The sequence below is a fragment of the Carcharodon carcharias genome, chromosome 3 (genome assembly GCF_017639515.1).
Source record: "Carcharodon carcharias isolate sCarCar2 chromosome 3, sCarCar2.pri, whole genome shotgun sequence".
In the NCBI taxonomy this organism is placed as follows: Eukaryota; Metazoa; Chordata; class Chondrichthyes; order Lamniformes; family Lamnidae; genus Carcharodon; species Carcharodon carcharias.
In genome coordinates, this window is record NC_054469.1 from 207,968,847 (window position 1) to 207,983,689 (window position 14,843).

Here is a 14,843-nt window from a genome sequence, read left to right on the forward strand (position 1 = left end):
AGAAATAGAAATATAGAAACTAGGAGCAGGAGTAGGCCATTTGGCCCTTCGAGCCTGCTCCACCATTCATTATGATCATGGCTGATCATCCAACTCAATAGCCTGCTCCCGCTTTCTCCCCATACCCTTTGATCCCTTTCACCCCAAGAGCTATATCTAACTCCTTCTTGATCTCAACTACTTTCTGTGGTAATGAATTCCACAGGCTCACCACTCTCTGGGCGAAGAAATTTCTCCTCATCTCAGTCCTATCCCGTATCCTCAGACTGTGACCCCTGGTTCTGGACTCCCCCACCATCGGGAACATCCTTCCTGCATCTACCCTGTCTAGTCCTGTTAGAATTTTATAGATTTCTATGAGATCACCCCTCATTCTTCTGAACTCCAGCAAATATAATCCTAATTGACTCAATCTCTCCTCATATGTCAGTCCCGCCATCCCAGGAATCAGTCTAGTAAACCTTCGCTGCACTCCCTCTGTAGCAAGTACATCCTTCCTCAGATAGGGAGACCGAAACTGCACGCAATATTCCAGGTGTGGTCTCACCAAGGCCCTGTATAATTGCAGCAAGACATCCCTGTTCCTGTACTCGAATCCTCTGGCTATGAAGGCCAACATACCATTTGCCTTCTTTACTGCCTGCTGCACCTGCATGCTTAACTTCAGCGACTGGTGTACAAGGACACCCAGGTCTCGTTGCACAATCCCCTCTCTCAATTTATAGCCATTCAGATAATAATCTGCCTTCCTGTTTTTGCTACCAAAATGGATAACCTCACATTTATCCACATTATACTGCATCTGCCATGCACTTGCCCACTTACTCAACTTGTCCAAATCACACTGAAGCATCTCTGCATCCTCCTCACAGCTCACCCTCCCATCCAGCTTTGTGTCATTTGTAAATTTGGAAATATTACATTTAATTCCCTCATGTAAATCATTAATAAGAATTGTGAATAAGAGGGGTCCCAGCACCGATCCCTGCGGTACCCCACTAGTCACTGCCTGCCATTCGGAAAAAGACCCATTTATTCCTACTCTTTGTTTCCTGTCTGCCAACCAGTTTTCCATCCATCTCAATACATTACCCCCAATCCCATGCGCTTTAATTTTACACACCAATCTCTTATGTGGGACTCTGTCGAAAGCCTTCTGAAAGTCCAAATAAACCACATCCACTTGCTCCCCCTTATCAACTCTACTAGTTACATCCTCAAAAAATTCCAGTAGATTTGTCAAGCATGATTTCCCTTTCATAAATCCGTGCTGACTCTGTCCGATTCTGCCACAGTTTTCCACGTGTTCAGCTATTAAATCTTTTATAATGGACATCAGAATTTTCCCCACTACCGATGTCAAGCTGACTGGTCTATAATTCCCTATTTTCTCTCTGCCTCCCTTTTTAAATAGTGGGGTTACATTAGCTACCCTCTAATCTGTAGGAACTGTTCCAGAGTCTATAGAATCTCGGAAGGTGACCACCAGTGCATCCACTATTTCTAGGGCCACTTCCTTAAGTGCTCTGGGATGTAGATTATCAGGCCCTGGGGATTTATCTGCCTTCAAAATTCCATCAATTTCGCCAACACCATTTCCCTACTAATACTGATTTCTTTCAGTTCTTCCCTCTCACTGTGTTCCCCAACATTTCTGGTATGTTATTAGCATCCTCCTTTATGAAGACAGAAACAAAGTATGTATTTAATTGGTCAGCCATTTCTTTGTTCCCCATTATAACTTCCTCTGTTTCTGACTGTAAGGGACCTACATTTGTCTGCACCTCAGGTCTTTTTCTTTCAGCTTTGTCCTTATGCTCCCAACACTTTAGGAAATAAGTGGATTGAAATAGGACAACGGTGTGCCCATTTGGGGGGAAAAGAATTAGCACAATGAATGCCAAATTTGGAAGAGGTCCAGCCTGATAATGGGTCAAGCCATTTTTTTTGAAGCCGCTGGTGGCCACCTAAAACAAGTGGTTCTCTAAGGACCTCCCATTTGGTGGCTGAGTGCCTGAAGAGACTGACCGCAGCATGCACGGTGCACACTGAGGTAATTAGCAAACTGATTTCTCAAAGGAGTGAGAAAAGGACATTAAACCCCAACTTCACATGTGCAGTGGGCTTAACAGCAATTTCAGGCATATGCCCAGGCCGACTACTGAGCAACCCTAACTAATATTGTCGGGGGGGAATGCCCCTGGGTTTGTGCACTTCAGATGCAAATTGAGTGTGCACACTCCATTTGCCACTTGCCATACTAGACCCTCAGGCAGCCTTGTGCCTTTTAAATGGGCGCAGCATGATCCAATTTCTAGGCTGTTAAGTCATGTGATGGAACCACCAGAATAGGAAATCAATTTTGCCACACTAGGGTGCCAGCTGTCGCTCAGTGGGTAGCACTCTAGACTGTTGAGTAGGGAAATTGTGGGTTCAAGTCCCTCTCCAGTGATTTGAGCTATCTAGGTCGACATTCCCACGAGGGTCTTTTGGATGAAATGTTAAATTGGTGCCCTCTCAGGTGAAGATGAAAGATTCCTACTATTTTGAAGAAAAGCAGGGGAGTTCTCCCTGATGTACCGGCCAATGTTTATCCCTTCAGCAACATAATCAAAACAGATGACCTGGTGATTATCACATTGATGTTTGTGGGAGTTTGCTGTGCACAAATTGGCCACTGCATTTCATAAATTACAAGTGATTACACTTCAAAAGTACCTTATTGGCTGTGCTGTGCTTGAGCTCGTGAAAGGCCCTATATAAATGCAAATATTTCTTTCTATTAATTTGCCTTCAAATTAGAACATTTTTAAAGCCGGTCTCTTCATTTTCAGCTCAGAACATGTCCTGAGAATGTTGGCATGCAAGGGTTGGCAAAATGGTTCACTCCTGTTTCTGTATCTTCCTCTTGTAGGATTCAGAGTCCCTTGACACCTGCATACAGAACACGCTTTCGGCTCTGTACCCACCTTTCGAAGCCACTGCAGCCACTGTCCTGTGGCAGCTGTTCCATGTGGTGGAGAAGTCGTATCGAGGGGACGGACTCCGCTGTCTGATTGATTTCCTTGTTCCTGCCAAGAGAATCCTGCAGTGCATTCAACAGGACACTTGTGTAAGTAAAAGCTCACCCCAGGAAACAAGGGCATTCATTGTTGGTGGCTTAAAGAACACAGATAATACAACAAGAATCTTGTGGAACTATACAGCAATTTTAGTGCGGCTAGAATAAAATGGATTTAGTTAGTGGAGTCTTGTTAAATCAGAAGCAGTCATGTGTGATAGTGAAAAGTAAAGTTTAAGCAGGTCTCCGATTTCATGCAGCTACCTTCAGAATTCTTGTCTCCAGGCAAATTGTTTTCTTGCTAATGCAGAACCTTAAGGGATTAAATGTGTTGCAGAGATTTGTTGAACAGAGATAATGGTTTTGTTGAGGTGCAGACCAGAATATGGAGGCAAAAGTTGCAAGTGAGTGTCCTTTCTATTTTGGCTCAGTTGGTAGCACGCTCATCTCTGAGTCAGAAAGTCATGGGTTTGAGTCCCACTCCAGAGATTTGAGCACAAAATCTGGGCTGAGGACGGAGGGAATGCTGCATTGTTGGAAGTGCTGTGACGTGAACCTGAAACTCCATCTGCCCTCTCAGATGGATGTAAAAGATCCTATGGTACTCTTCAAAGAAGGTCAGGGAGTTCTCCCCAGTGTCCTAGCCAATATTTATCTCTCAACCAACGTTACTAAAACAGATTATCTGGTCATTATCATATTGCTGTTGATGGGAGCTTGTTATATACATACTGCCTTCGGCCTTAAACTACATCACAACAGTGAATATACTTCAAATCAGTTTCATTGGCTGTAAAGCACTTGGGTACATTCTGAGATCACAAAAGTTGCTGTATAAATGGAAGTCCTTTCTCTCACCCGAGTTGCCTGCTTGCTATGTTCATTCAATGTTATAAGAAAAGTCTTAAAACGGTGGGGTTGTTGGGGACGGACTGTTGGGAGGGTGGGGGCAAGAACTAATAATGGGGACAATGTTTCCTATGGCGGGCAGGCTGGGCAGGAGTGGGCTGGGGCCGGGCGCGGAGCCGATCGCCACCCGCGATTGCCTACGTCCCACCATTTTATGTGGGCCAGCCAATTAAGGCCCACCCAGCATAACGCGCAGCCGGTAGCGCTCAGTGCTACCTGTGCGGGCGGGGGAGGAGGGAGAGTCGGGGCTTGCACTCTTTCGTACGCATGCACGCGAAAGAGAGCAGCAATCTCCCTGAGGCACGGAGCTGCCTCAGGGAGATCGAATGGATTCTAAAAGTTTTTAATAAATGAAGTAAAAATTTAAATAAACATGTCCCCTCATGCTGGGACATGTTTAGGAAGTTAGGAAAAATTATTTAATTATGTTACATAGCCTTCATAAAACCTCATCCCGTCCGTGGATGAGATTTCCTGAAAAACGCGAAGGCCGCTTGGGCTCTTCGCCTGCCCCCCCGACCTTAAGGTTGGGGGTGCAGCGATCTTAGCCAGTTTAATTACTTTTCCAATGGCCTCAGTAGGCCGTTGGCAGTTCGGCGGGCCCAAAGTCACCTCCGGCGCTGCCTGCCAAACGAGATATCGAAATGATGGGCGATGATGTCGGGACACACGCCCAACGTCATCATGCGTCGTTTTATGCGTCGGCATGGCAGGCCCCGCCCCCACATGCCAACGGCAAAATTCTGCCCAAGGCCTGTGACTAAATGAATTCTGCTACCTTCATAAATTTGGCTGCAGTCCTGAGCACAAAGAATTGGGATTGTCAGAGCTGAAAGCTGAGAGTCACATTGAAAACTAAAGGTTTTTAAAGGTGCTTTTTAAGATAAGAGATGGAAAAATGAGGAGTCAAGACGGAAACTTCTCAATTGCTGCTCACCGAATGGCAGCAGGAGCAGGAGATGGGAACGTCTGAAATAAAAACAGAAAATGCTGGAGACACAAGTTCAAACAGCATCAATGGAAAGAGAGGGCACTAGAGATTCAGGTCTTCAACTCACCTGTGTCTATATTCTCTACCTGGGTCTGAAGATTGTGCAAAGGGAATGGAACAGTAAAATCATTCCAAATTAAAGGACCCATTTTAGGTGAGCCAGAATAGTCAATCATAAAATAAAAACACAAGGTGCTGGAAAACCTCATGCCTGGCAGCATGTGTGGAGAGAGAAACAGAGTTAATGTTTCAAGTCCAATATGACTCTTCTTTGGAACTGGTGTTTTGGAATAGTCAATAGTGAGCTGATCCACCTGAATGTCCTGGGAGGTCCATTATCAATGTTAGTTATTAAACATAGAAGCTTGCTTGGAGTGCGGAACAGTGATTTAAAAAAACAAAATAACTGCATTTATGTAGAACCTTTCATATCCATAGGAGGCTCAAAAGTACCTTACAGCCAATAAATTACTTTTAAAGCGTAAACACTGTTATAATGTAGGAGACACAGCAGCCAATTTTCACACAGCTAAGCCCCACACACAGCAATGTGATCATAAGAACAACAAATGAGTCACTGATTGGTGAGATTGGACCATAGGGAGAACCCCCCTGCTTTTCTTTGAATAGTGTGTGGGATCCTTTACAGCGCACGAGAGGACAGCCGTTGCCTTGCTTTAAGATCTCATCCAAAAGGCAGCATGTCCAGCACCTGCATGTCAGAATAGATTACATATTCAAGTCCCTGTAGGCAGACTTGAACCTGCAACCTGCTGACCTAGAGACTGGAGTGCTACCCAAGGGCCATGAGCCATTGCTGACATCAATGTGCCTTTCTGATGTTTAATTCTAATAACCAGAAAATTGGTTGCCCTGGAAATTGGAGTCACCCATCTCCACAGCCTCTCCAATCCATGCACCCATTAGGTGAGGCTTAGTGCTGGGAGTGAAAGCTGTTTTATTAAATCTGCCTGTAACTCTCATGGTAGTTTAGTTAGTGTAGGCAATGTGTAATCTCACCTTACAGTCCAGGAAAGATCCAAGATGAACCTATTCTGCATTAGCTGATTTCCGCTTGAGTGGGAGAAGGGGTGCAAAATTAGCCTCAGTCCCTCAGGGTGAGTTTGGAGGTGGGGTGGGGATGGAAAACAGCCTGGGTTCCTGCTGCTGACCATTATGCATTGTTCCCTGCCAGAAAGAGTGTGCATGCAGGTTAGGCTCTGATTGTGATACTCCTATTGTTGAATAGCTCGCTAATACTTACTGCTTGGACTTTCACACAGATAATGGCTGCACGGGTGAGGTACTGAGAGGTGTCTCAGTAATGGGAGCTATATCCCAGCAACATATTTGAGGGAAACCAAGCAAAGCGTAGCAAAAATAACAATTTCCTGCATGTAGCAGATCATGTTCCAGGAAAAACTAATTCCCACCAGTTGAACTGTATGTTTGAACTGTCCCCAGTGGGTTCAGCTCTGAAGAGCTGCACAGTTTTGCAGTGGGAAAAAATCAATACAGCATTTTGGTCAGGGCTGAGATTCCAGGAGTGTTTCATGGGCCCCTTCCTGTAACACAGAAGAGAAGGCCAGCATTTCCTGTTTTTATTATTTGTTCATGGGCATTGCTGGCTAGGCCAGCATTTATTGCCCATCCCCAGTTACCCTTGCACAGAGGCAGCAGTTAAGAATCAACTACATTGCTGTGGGTCTGGACCAGGTAAGGATGGCAGATTTCCTTCCCTAAAGGATACTAGTGAACCAGAAGGATTTTTACAACAATCGACAATAGTCATCATAAGACTAATTTTTATCGGATTTTTTTTATTGAATTCAAATTTCACTATTGGCCATACAATAGAGTATAAGTAGGATTTGAACCCAATGCAGAGCATTACCCTCGGTCTCTAGAATACCTGTTTAGTGGTAATACCACTATACCACTGTCTCTGCTAGCACTTATCAAATCTTAAGAGTTTTCACTAAGAAAATGTGAGCAGTAAAACTTTTATTTTTTCAGGGAACCTCAGTAAGCTAGTTTCAAAATTAAATAAGTGGCATGAAGATTTAGCTTTCCACCAAATGATTTTACTTGATAGAATAGAGTAAGGTTAGTAGAATGGGTTAATTGTGTAATCCTGATTATCTCAAAGATTGGCCAACCCTTTGAAATGCAGACTGCAGCCTTTCTTCTCAGGAATTAATAGGTGCAGACAATTATCTAAGCTGCTTGGTAAATGAATAGTGCTTTATTACCAAAAGGTCTCATGCTTGTTTTGCTCTTTGATTTTCCCCGGTTTGCTCCCTCCTTCACTCAAAGGCTTTGAATCCTAACTGGGGCAATGTTCCCACCACCTCCAGCCCCCTCTGATGATTCCACTTAAAGTACCATTATTCACATGTGACCCTTGATGAGCTGGCAGCCTATTCGACTATGGAGGGTATCACATCAAAGTCCAATGATTCCCTTACCCAGCGCTTGCACATGACGTTGGTGCATTGAGGATTAGGATTGGAACCCTTCACCAACCTGGGCTCGTGTACTTTTTTTGGGTTGCATTCTTGAGGGAATATTCATGTTTTCTGAAGTTATTCTACATATAAAAAGTAGCAAAGAAAGACTTGCATTTGTCTTTCAGGACCTCAGAATATCCAAACTGCTTTACAGCCAGTGGAGTACTTTTGTAGTGTAATCGCTGTTGCAATGTTGGAAACATGACAGCTAATTTGTGCATTGCAAGCTCCCACAACCAGCTATGTGATAAGGAGCAGATTTTTTTCTTACACTGCTGTCAGTTGAGAGAGAAATATTTACCAGGACAGGTGGGATACTTCCCCTGCTCTTCTTTGAACTAGTGCCTGGGATCTTTTCTGCCCACCTGAGAGGGCAGGAGGGGCCTCAGTTTAACATTTCATCTGAAAGATGGCACCTCTGAAAGTGCATTGTTCCCTCAGAACTGTAACGGAGTGGATTACGTGCTGCTTGTCTCTGGTGTGAGTCTTGAACCCATGACCCTCTGACTCATAAAAATACATTAACATACATAGGCATGTGTAGCTAAACATAGGTGTTTGTGAACATATGAAAAGACAAACAAACCAAACCAGTTGGTGCAGTAAAACTGGAACATCAGTGATCTGAAATTTTGTCCTAGATAATTCGTGTACTCACACCTAGGAGCTCAGAATTGTTTGCAAAACTTTTAAAAGCTTTATCCTGTGGTGAATGAGAGCTTTCCATGGAGTCCTTAACGTTTCTGAAGGATTTGTGAAGTCATGTCTAACTTACCAAGCTGGCTGAACTTCTTAAGGACGTAGCTAATATGATGGATAAGGAAGTGTCAGTGGATGTTTTGTAATATGAATTAATAGAAAGTATTCGATAAGGTTCCATATAAGTGATTCTTCGCAAAACTGATAGCGTTTGAAAGTGGGGCCAACCTACTGACATGAGTAGAGAATTGGTTAGGGTACGGGACACAGAGAGTAGGATTATGGATATAAACAGTTGCTTGGTATTACAGAACTTGAATATTGCTGAAAAGAGAAAAAGGCACAAAACTTGAACATATTCCTTTTGTTTGCAGGGAATTGAAACTTTCAAAACAGAGATTGATAGATTGTTATTGGGTATTAAGGGTTACAGAACCAAAGGTGGTGGATGAAGCTAAGGTAGAAATTGACCATGATCTAAACGAACGATAAAGGTTCCTGGGGCTGAATGGCACAACCCTGTGCCTATTACTGAAAAACTCTAGTGTGGTGACTTTCAATTTTGTGCTTCCAGGACACTTGTATTGTCTGGAACTAGCGGGGCAGTAATGACCTAAAAATGGGGTTGGACGCTTTGTCTCCCCATTAAACTGACACGGTGGCCAGCACCATCTTGCACAGATTTACATAGAATTTACAGGCCACTCAGCCGAGCTGTTCTATGCCAGTGTTTATGCTCCACATGAGCTTTCTCCCTCTCTACTTCATCTAAACCTATCAACATAATCTCCTCTTCCTTTTTCCCTCCTGTATTTATCCAGCCTCCCCTTAAACATATCTGTGCTCTTTACCTCAACCACTCCATGTGGTAAATTCAGTTCCACATTCCCACCACTCTGTGAGTAGAGAAATTTCAATTGAATTCCTTATTGGATTTATGAGTCATTACCTTACATTATGGACCCTAGTTCTGTTCTCCCCACAAATGGAAACATCTTCTCCACATTGACCCTATCAAAACCCTTCATAATTTTAAAGATCTCTATTTGGTCACCACTCTGCCTTCTTTTTTTCCAGAGAAAAGAGCCCCAGCGTGTTCAGTCTTTCTCAATATTTCTAACCTCTCAATTCTACTTTCACTCTTGTAATATTTTTACACTTTCTCCAATGCCTCTATATTTTATTTATTCTTTCACGGGATATGGGGGTCACTGGCTAGGCCAGCATTTTTATTGCCCATTCCTAATTGCCCTTGAGAAGATGGTGGTGAGCCACCTTTTTGACCCGCTGCAGCCCTTGTGGTGTAGGTACAGTGCTTTTAGGGAAGGAGTTCCAGGATTTGGACCCAGGAACAGTGCAGGAATGGCAATATATCCTTTTTGGAATTTGGAGACTAGATCTTTGTACAGTATTCCAATTGTAATTTAATATTAGAAGTTTTATATAAGTTAAACATGGCTTCCATGCTTTTTAATTCTGTTCCACATTCTTGAAATTCCAACTTTTAACGGGGTTTACCATCAAGTGTCCAAAATGGCCTCCTACCTCAGGCAGTATGCTCCTTTTGATATGTAACATGAGAATCCAAGGATCCCAACTGTCAACTTGGCTGGAAGTGGTCAGAGCATGAGCTGCAAACTGAGATAGGAGAAGAAGTTCACAAGAATAAGGAAATAAGGGCAGCAGTAGAGCATCCATCCCCTCAAACCTGCTCCGCCATGGCTAGGATTTTACGACCCCTCCCACCTGGCGGGATATGACGGTCCCGCCGAACTAATTGGAGATTTAAATGGCTCACTGCATCCACCAGGGGGAGACATGCTGTGGCGGGGCTGTAAAATCCTGACCCATGTCTGATCTGATTGTGGCCTTAACTCCACTTTCCCACCTTCTCCCCATAACCCTTGACTGCCTTGTTCAACCAAGATAAGTTTAACTTTATTTTTGCAGGGCCTGGAGGACCATAGGCTGGAATGTGGTTGGATGGCCTACTCCTGTTCCTATGTTAGGCAGATAGACAGTAACGAGGGCCCCTGACTCTTGGCACAGTGAGAAACATAATCACCTGCAAACATGTGAGAATATTACCACCATTATCACTTGCTGTCCACAGCCCAGACCACATTTCAATGCATGGTAATCCCCTCCCCCCACCCCCCCCCCCCACCCGGGCAGTTGCTGTCACAGTTTCAAAGTGACATGGGGCCGCTCGCAGGCCAAACCCATTGCTGGCCTTGATGGAGCGTGTGAATGTGGGTGAGTGACACATTTAGGCCATTATTCCAAGACTGGTACAGAAAGCCCACTGGAGTATAAAAGCACCCACAGACTCTGCAGTACTGTGGGCAGCATCTCTATGAGTGTTTGAGAAAATGAAAGCTTGATGTTGTCACTGCGGCTACTGACAGTGATCAACTGATGGCAATCAAAAAGAGCTCTTTAATCGACTTGTTGACTCTCTAAAGATTGGAGCTTTGATGTCTGAGGAAGGAGCTGGAGGGTTATGTGTCGTAAATTATGGGCTTCAATTAAGCTCTACTTAATTCGCATGCACTTTGCAATGGCCTCAAATGTCTGTTCAACCCATTCAAATTCTGTCTAAAGGGAAAGTGCCGTCTCAGCCTGACTTCCTGCCCTGTTGAGCAAGCACTGATGTGGATGAAACTTCACAGATGTTCAACATGGGAAGATCACAGGTTGAGTTGCAGGCTTTCCCATCGCACCCAGTACTAAACCCCCATGCTGACCACTCCCCATTCCAGCACCAGGCATCTGAAGACCTGGGCTACTAAAGGCAGGATTCAGCTTTTGTTTCTACAGTACTCACAATTCTATAAGGCATGATACGCCCTTAGGGGAGATGGGCCTTGCCTCTTTACGGTTGGCTACCGTTCTGTTCGATAGGTTTGTCAATAGTGTCATTAAGTTATAGCGTAATGAGGCAGATCATATGCCTGAGGCGGTATCCTTGCTGAAGGGCTGCAGCTTTTACTCAGCAAAGATTCTCTAGCCTCCTAGCACTCAAACATCTGCTAATAAAACACTGTACTTGTGTCCAATGGGGTTTCCTTCTGTGGCTGTGTTAATATTCTTAATCATTATGTTGGATTTCCAAAAATAAAATAGCCCAATACATGGACCCAGAGCTCTGAACCTCAGATTTGTTAGCATCTGCAGAACTGTCATTTAAAAAATTCCAAATGTTTCAGGAAAGGTCATGTTCTCAATGCAGATAAGAGTCCTTAGTACCTGAAGCACAGGTAACTTTTTTTCTGCAATATACACATGCCCTGTTCTAAGGTCAATGGCAAATGCCAAGCTCGCTTCAGTTGCTGTGACTGACACTATCACTCTTTGGGACGGTGCACAGAAACTTAGTAAAAGGAGGCAGTATTCTGAGTCAGTTTATGTGCTGGGGATTGAAGGCCAAATTGTCAAAGTCACAGTCTTTCATCTTTAGGAATCTCCATTTAAACTCAACCTCATGCTCTTGGGATGTGAGCTTTCATTAAAGGCTTGTTACTGGGACGTAAGTGACATCAGTCTGCATGCAGGAGATTCAGCTGTTTGAAGGTGGGCTGATCTGAGGTGATAAGCCCTTGAATAGCATCCTCAGGGCTGTTTAAGATTGTGATGGAAGGTTAACAGTGTAATGTTGAGTTCTTCACAATTGGAGGAGTCACCGGGCAATTAACATGTAACAAGGATCATAAATTAGGACAAATTAATTTTGGAACGTGGTCATTGATTGGCTGCAGGGAGAAAAGACAGGTAACATGATTCTCCTCCCAGCAAAATCCCAGCATAGATTGTAAATGAGATCTTGGATGAAGGATAGGTGCCTGTCAGGACTTCTGTGAGTAGCGCCACAGATTCTTATACATCCACCTGAAGCAACAACTGGACAACATACAAAAATATTGCCTGTAACACAATAAATTGACACAGGTGCTCCACAGGAGTGTTATAAAACAAAATAAAACATTGAGAAATATAAGGGATTATTAGGTCAGATGACTAAAGGTTTGGTCAAAGGGGTAGGTTTTAAGGGGGAAGGGCTGAGGTAGAGAGTTAGAGAAGTAATGGGAAGGAATTCCATAGCTTAGGACTGAGGCAGCCGATGGTCCAGGCACCAATCATGGAGCAATTAAAAACAAAAACAGAATTACCTGGAAAAACTCAGCAGGTCTGGCAGCATCGGCGGAGAAGAAAAGAGGTGACGTTTCGAGTCCTCATGACCCTTCGACAGAGTTCTGTCGAAGGGTCATGAGGACTCGAAACGTCAACTCTTTTCTTCTCCGCCGATGCTGCCAGACCTGCTGAGTTTTTCCAGGTAATTCTGTTTTTGTTTTGGATTTTCAGCATCTGCAGTTTTTTTGTTTTTACCTATGGAGCAATTAAAATTAGTGATACTCATGATGTGAGAATTAGAGAGGTGCAGATACCGCAGACAGTTGTGGGGCTAGGGGAGATTACAGGGATAAGGTGGGATAAGGTTATGGAGATAGTTAAAGACAAGGAGAATTGGAGAATTTAAAAATTGTGGCATTGTTCGACTAAGAACCAATGTAGATCAGCGAGCACAAGGGTGATGGATGAATGGAACTTAATGTGAGTTAGGTTACAGGTGGCAGAGTTTTGGATGGACCTCATGTTTACAGAGGGTTGAACGTGAGAAGCCATCCGGGAGTGTGTTAGTATTGTGAAATCTATAGGTAGCAAAGGCATGACTGTGAGTTTCAGCAGCCAATGATAGTTGAAGTAGTGGTAGAGTCATGTGTTAATAGGTTAATAGAACTGATCTTAGTGTTGGCGAGGATATGTGATCAGAAGCTCAACTCAGGGTCAAATATAGCAGCAAGGTTCAGCCTCAGACAGTTGCCAGGGAGACGGATGGAGTTGACTAGGGAGTTTGCGCCATCCAAAGATAAGTCTTTGGTCTTCCCAGTATTTGGTTGGAGGAAATCTCTGCTCATCCAATTTTGAATGTCAGGCAATGGGGAGGAGTCGAGGGAGTAGAGGTGGTGAGGTACAGCAAGGTGTCATCAGCGTACGTATGAAAACTGGCATTGTTTCTGGATGATGTCACCGAGGCCTAGATTCTGTGCTCAATTCTCTGGAGTGAGGCTTAGACCATGACCTTCTGACTCAGGCTGTCACTGGGCTGGTATTTGTTTACACTACATAGAACTTTACAGCACTGAGGCAGGTCATTTTGCTCAACATGATTCTCCTCCCATTTATTTCATCTCAGCCTATCAACAAGTGAGCTTGTGAGCATGGGAACATTGTTGTTAGATAGGTCAAAATTATTACCCTATCAGCTAATACTACCCAGGGTTCATATTAGGAACTATAGGACACTGCCACTTACAAAAGCATCGAAGGCTGGATAGTGGCAAAATAAATTGGGAAGTGTGCAAAGGAGCTTTTGAAGAGCTGGATTTGAAATATAGCCTTGGGAGTGATGTAGCAAGAGGAAGAGAGTTTGGAAGGCAACAGTGGCAAAATAGCTGAAGGTTCTGGCATCAATTGTAGAGCTGGGAGAGGGAGTGTGAGAGACTAGAGTGAAAATGTTTGCTTATTTTACAGCACTGCTGCTGAGATTCCCTGGGTAAAGTAAACAGGACAAAACAGAAAGCCTTGGTTTGGATGGAATTGTGAAGTAGGCTGTGAATTAGTATGAGAATGCTGCCCTGTCTCCGATGTCAAACAAAATCACGGCTGTCAGAGTCAGTGGTTGCTGGAGGGTTGACCTCTCGTACAGGCTTGAGAACATGCACTGGCCTTTAAATCACATCACAGCCACTGGAGAAGATACAACAAATAGATCTGCATCTTTAAAATAATTGCACACGTGCAAACTTGTGCACATAGACAGTGGGCTGGATTTATGGCCCCCCCCTTGCTGGATGTGTTTTCAGTGAGGAGGCACGTAAAATATGTTGGGTCGCTAGCCCGCCACCTTTCTACCCACCCCCGAGCTGACCCCCATAATATGTTAGGTGGGCGGGTGCCGAAATCAGCGGCCTGCCCGCCATATTTAAATGAATAATTAAAGGTCAGTGAGGCTTGTTAAAAAGCCAATTGACCGGAATAATACACCGCCCGCGCCATTACAAAGTTGGTGTGGGAAGGTGGGCAGGAGAGGGCAGGCCCAGATGAAAAATGGCAGGAAGGAAAGGGAGTGTCTCTTTTGGGGGTGCCCTGTGTGCATCAGGGGCAGCCCCCCTGCAAGATGTCACCACCCTTCCTTCTGCGATGCCAGGCTTCCAAAACTTGGACCCTCATGTTCTTATGTTCCCATCGGTTCCCCCCACCTTCCCTGGGCTCCAGGATCCCACCCTACCCTAAAAGCCCAGAACTTAGCTTTCCCTGGCAGCCATCGCTCTCTTTCATGGTCTTTCCTGCAGTCCTGGCAGTGCCCACTACCGAGCTCTGGCGCTGTCAGGACTGCTAGAGCTGTCAGCCAAACAGGGTCTATTTCTGGCACGTCGGCTACGGCAGACTTTCCTTCCAGGAGGGGGCGGGGGTGAGCAGCCTGCATTCTGTAGAATCCAGCTCAATGTCTCTGGCCCTCTATTCATATGGAATTCACCCTACTGTCTACTGAGTGCGCTGGAAGTCAAGGTCGTTTTTTTTTTTGTCCGTATTCATGCACCATAACGGCACC

General features: G+C 44.4%; 1 protein-coding gene across 4 annotated transcripts in view; it reads left to right on the forward strand.

Moving 5' to 3' along the window:
* The window catches only part of zgc:158766 (uncharacterized protein LOC100009641 homolog), a 188,083-nt gene that overhangs the window by 85,797 nt on the left and 87,443 nt on the right, over positions 1–14,843 (forward strand). For all 4 annotated transcript variants that reach the window (XM_041184293.1, XM_041184296.1, XM_041184295.1 and 1 more), the window contains exon 2: positions 2,915–3,112. In XM_041184293.1, coding sequence (XP_041040227.1) covers positions 2,915–3,112 — 198 coding nt within the window. The remainder of the gene's footprint in view (positions 1–2,914; positions 3,113–14,843) is intronic.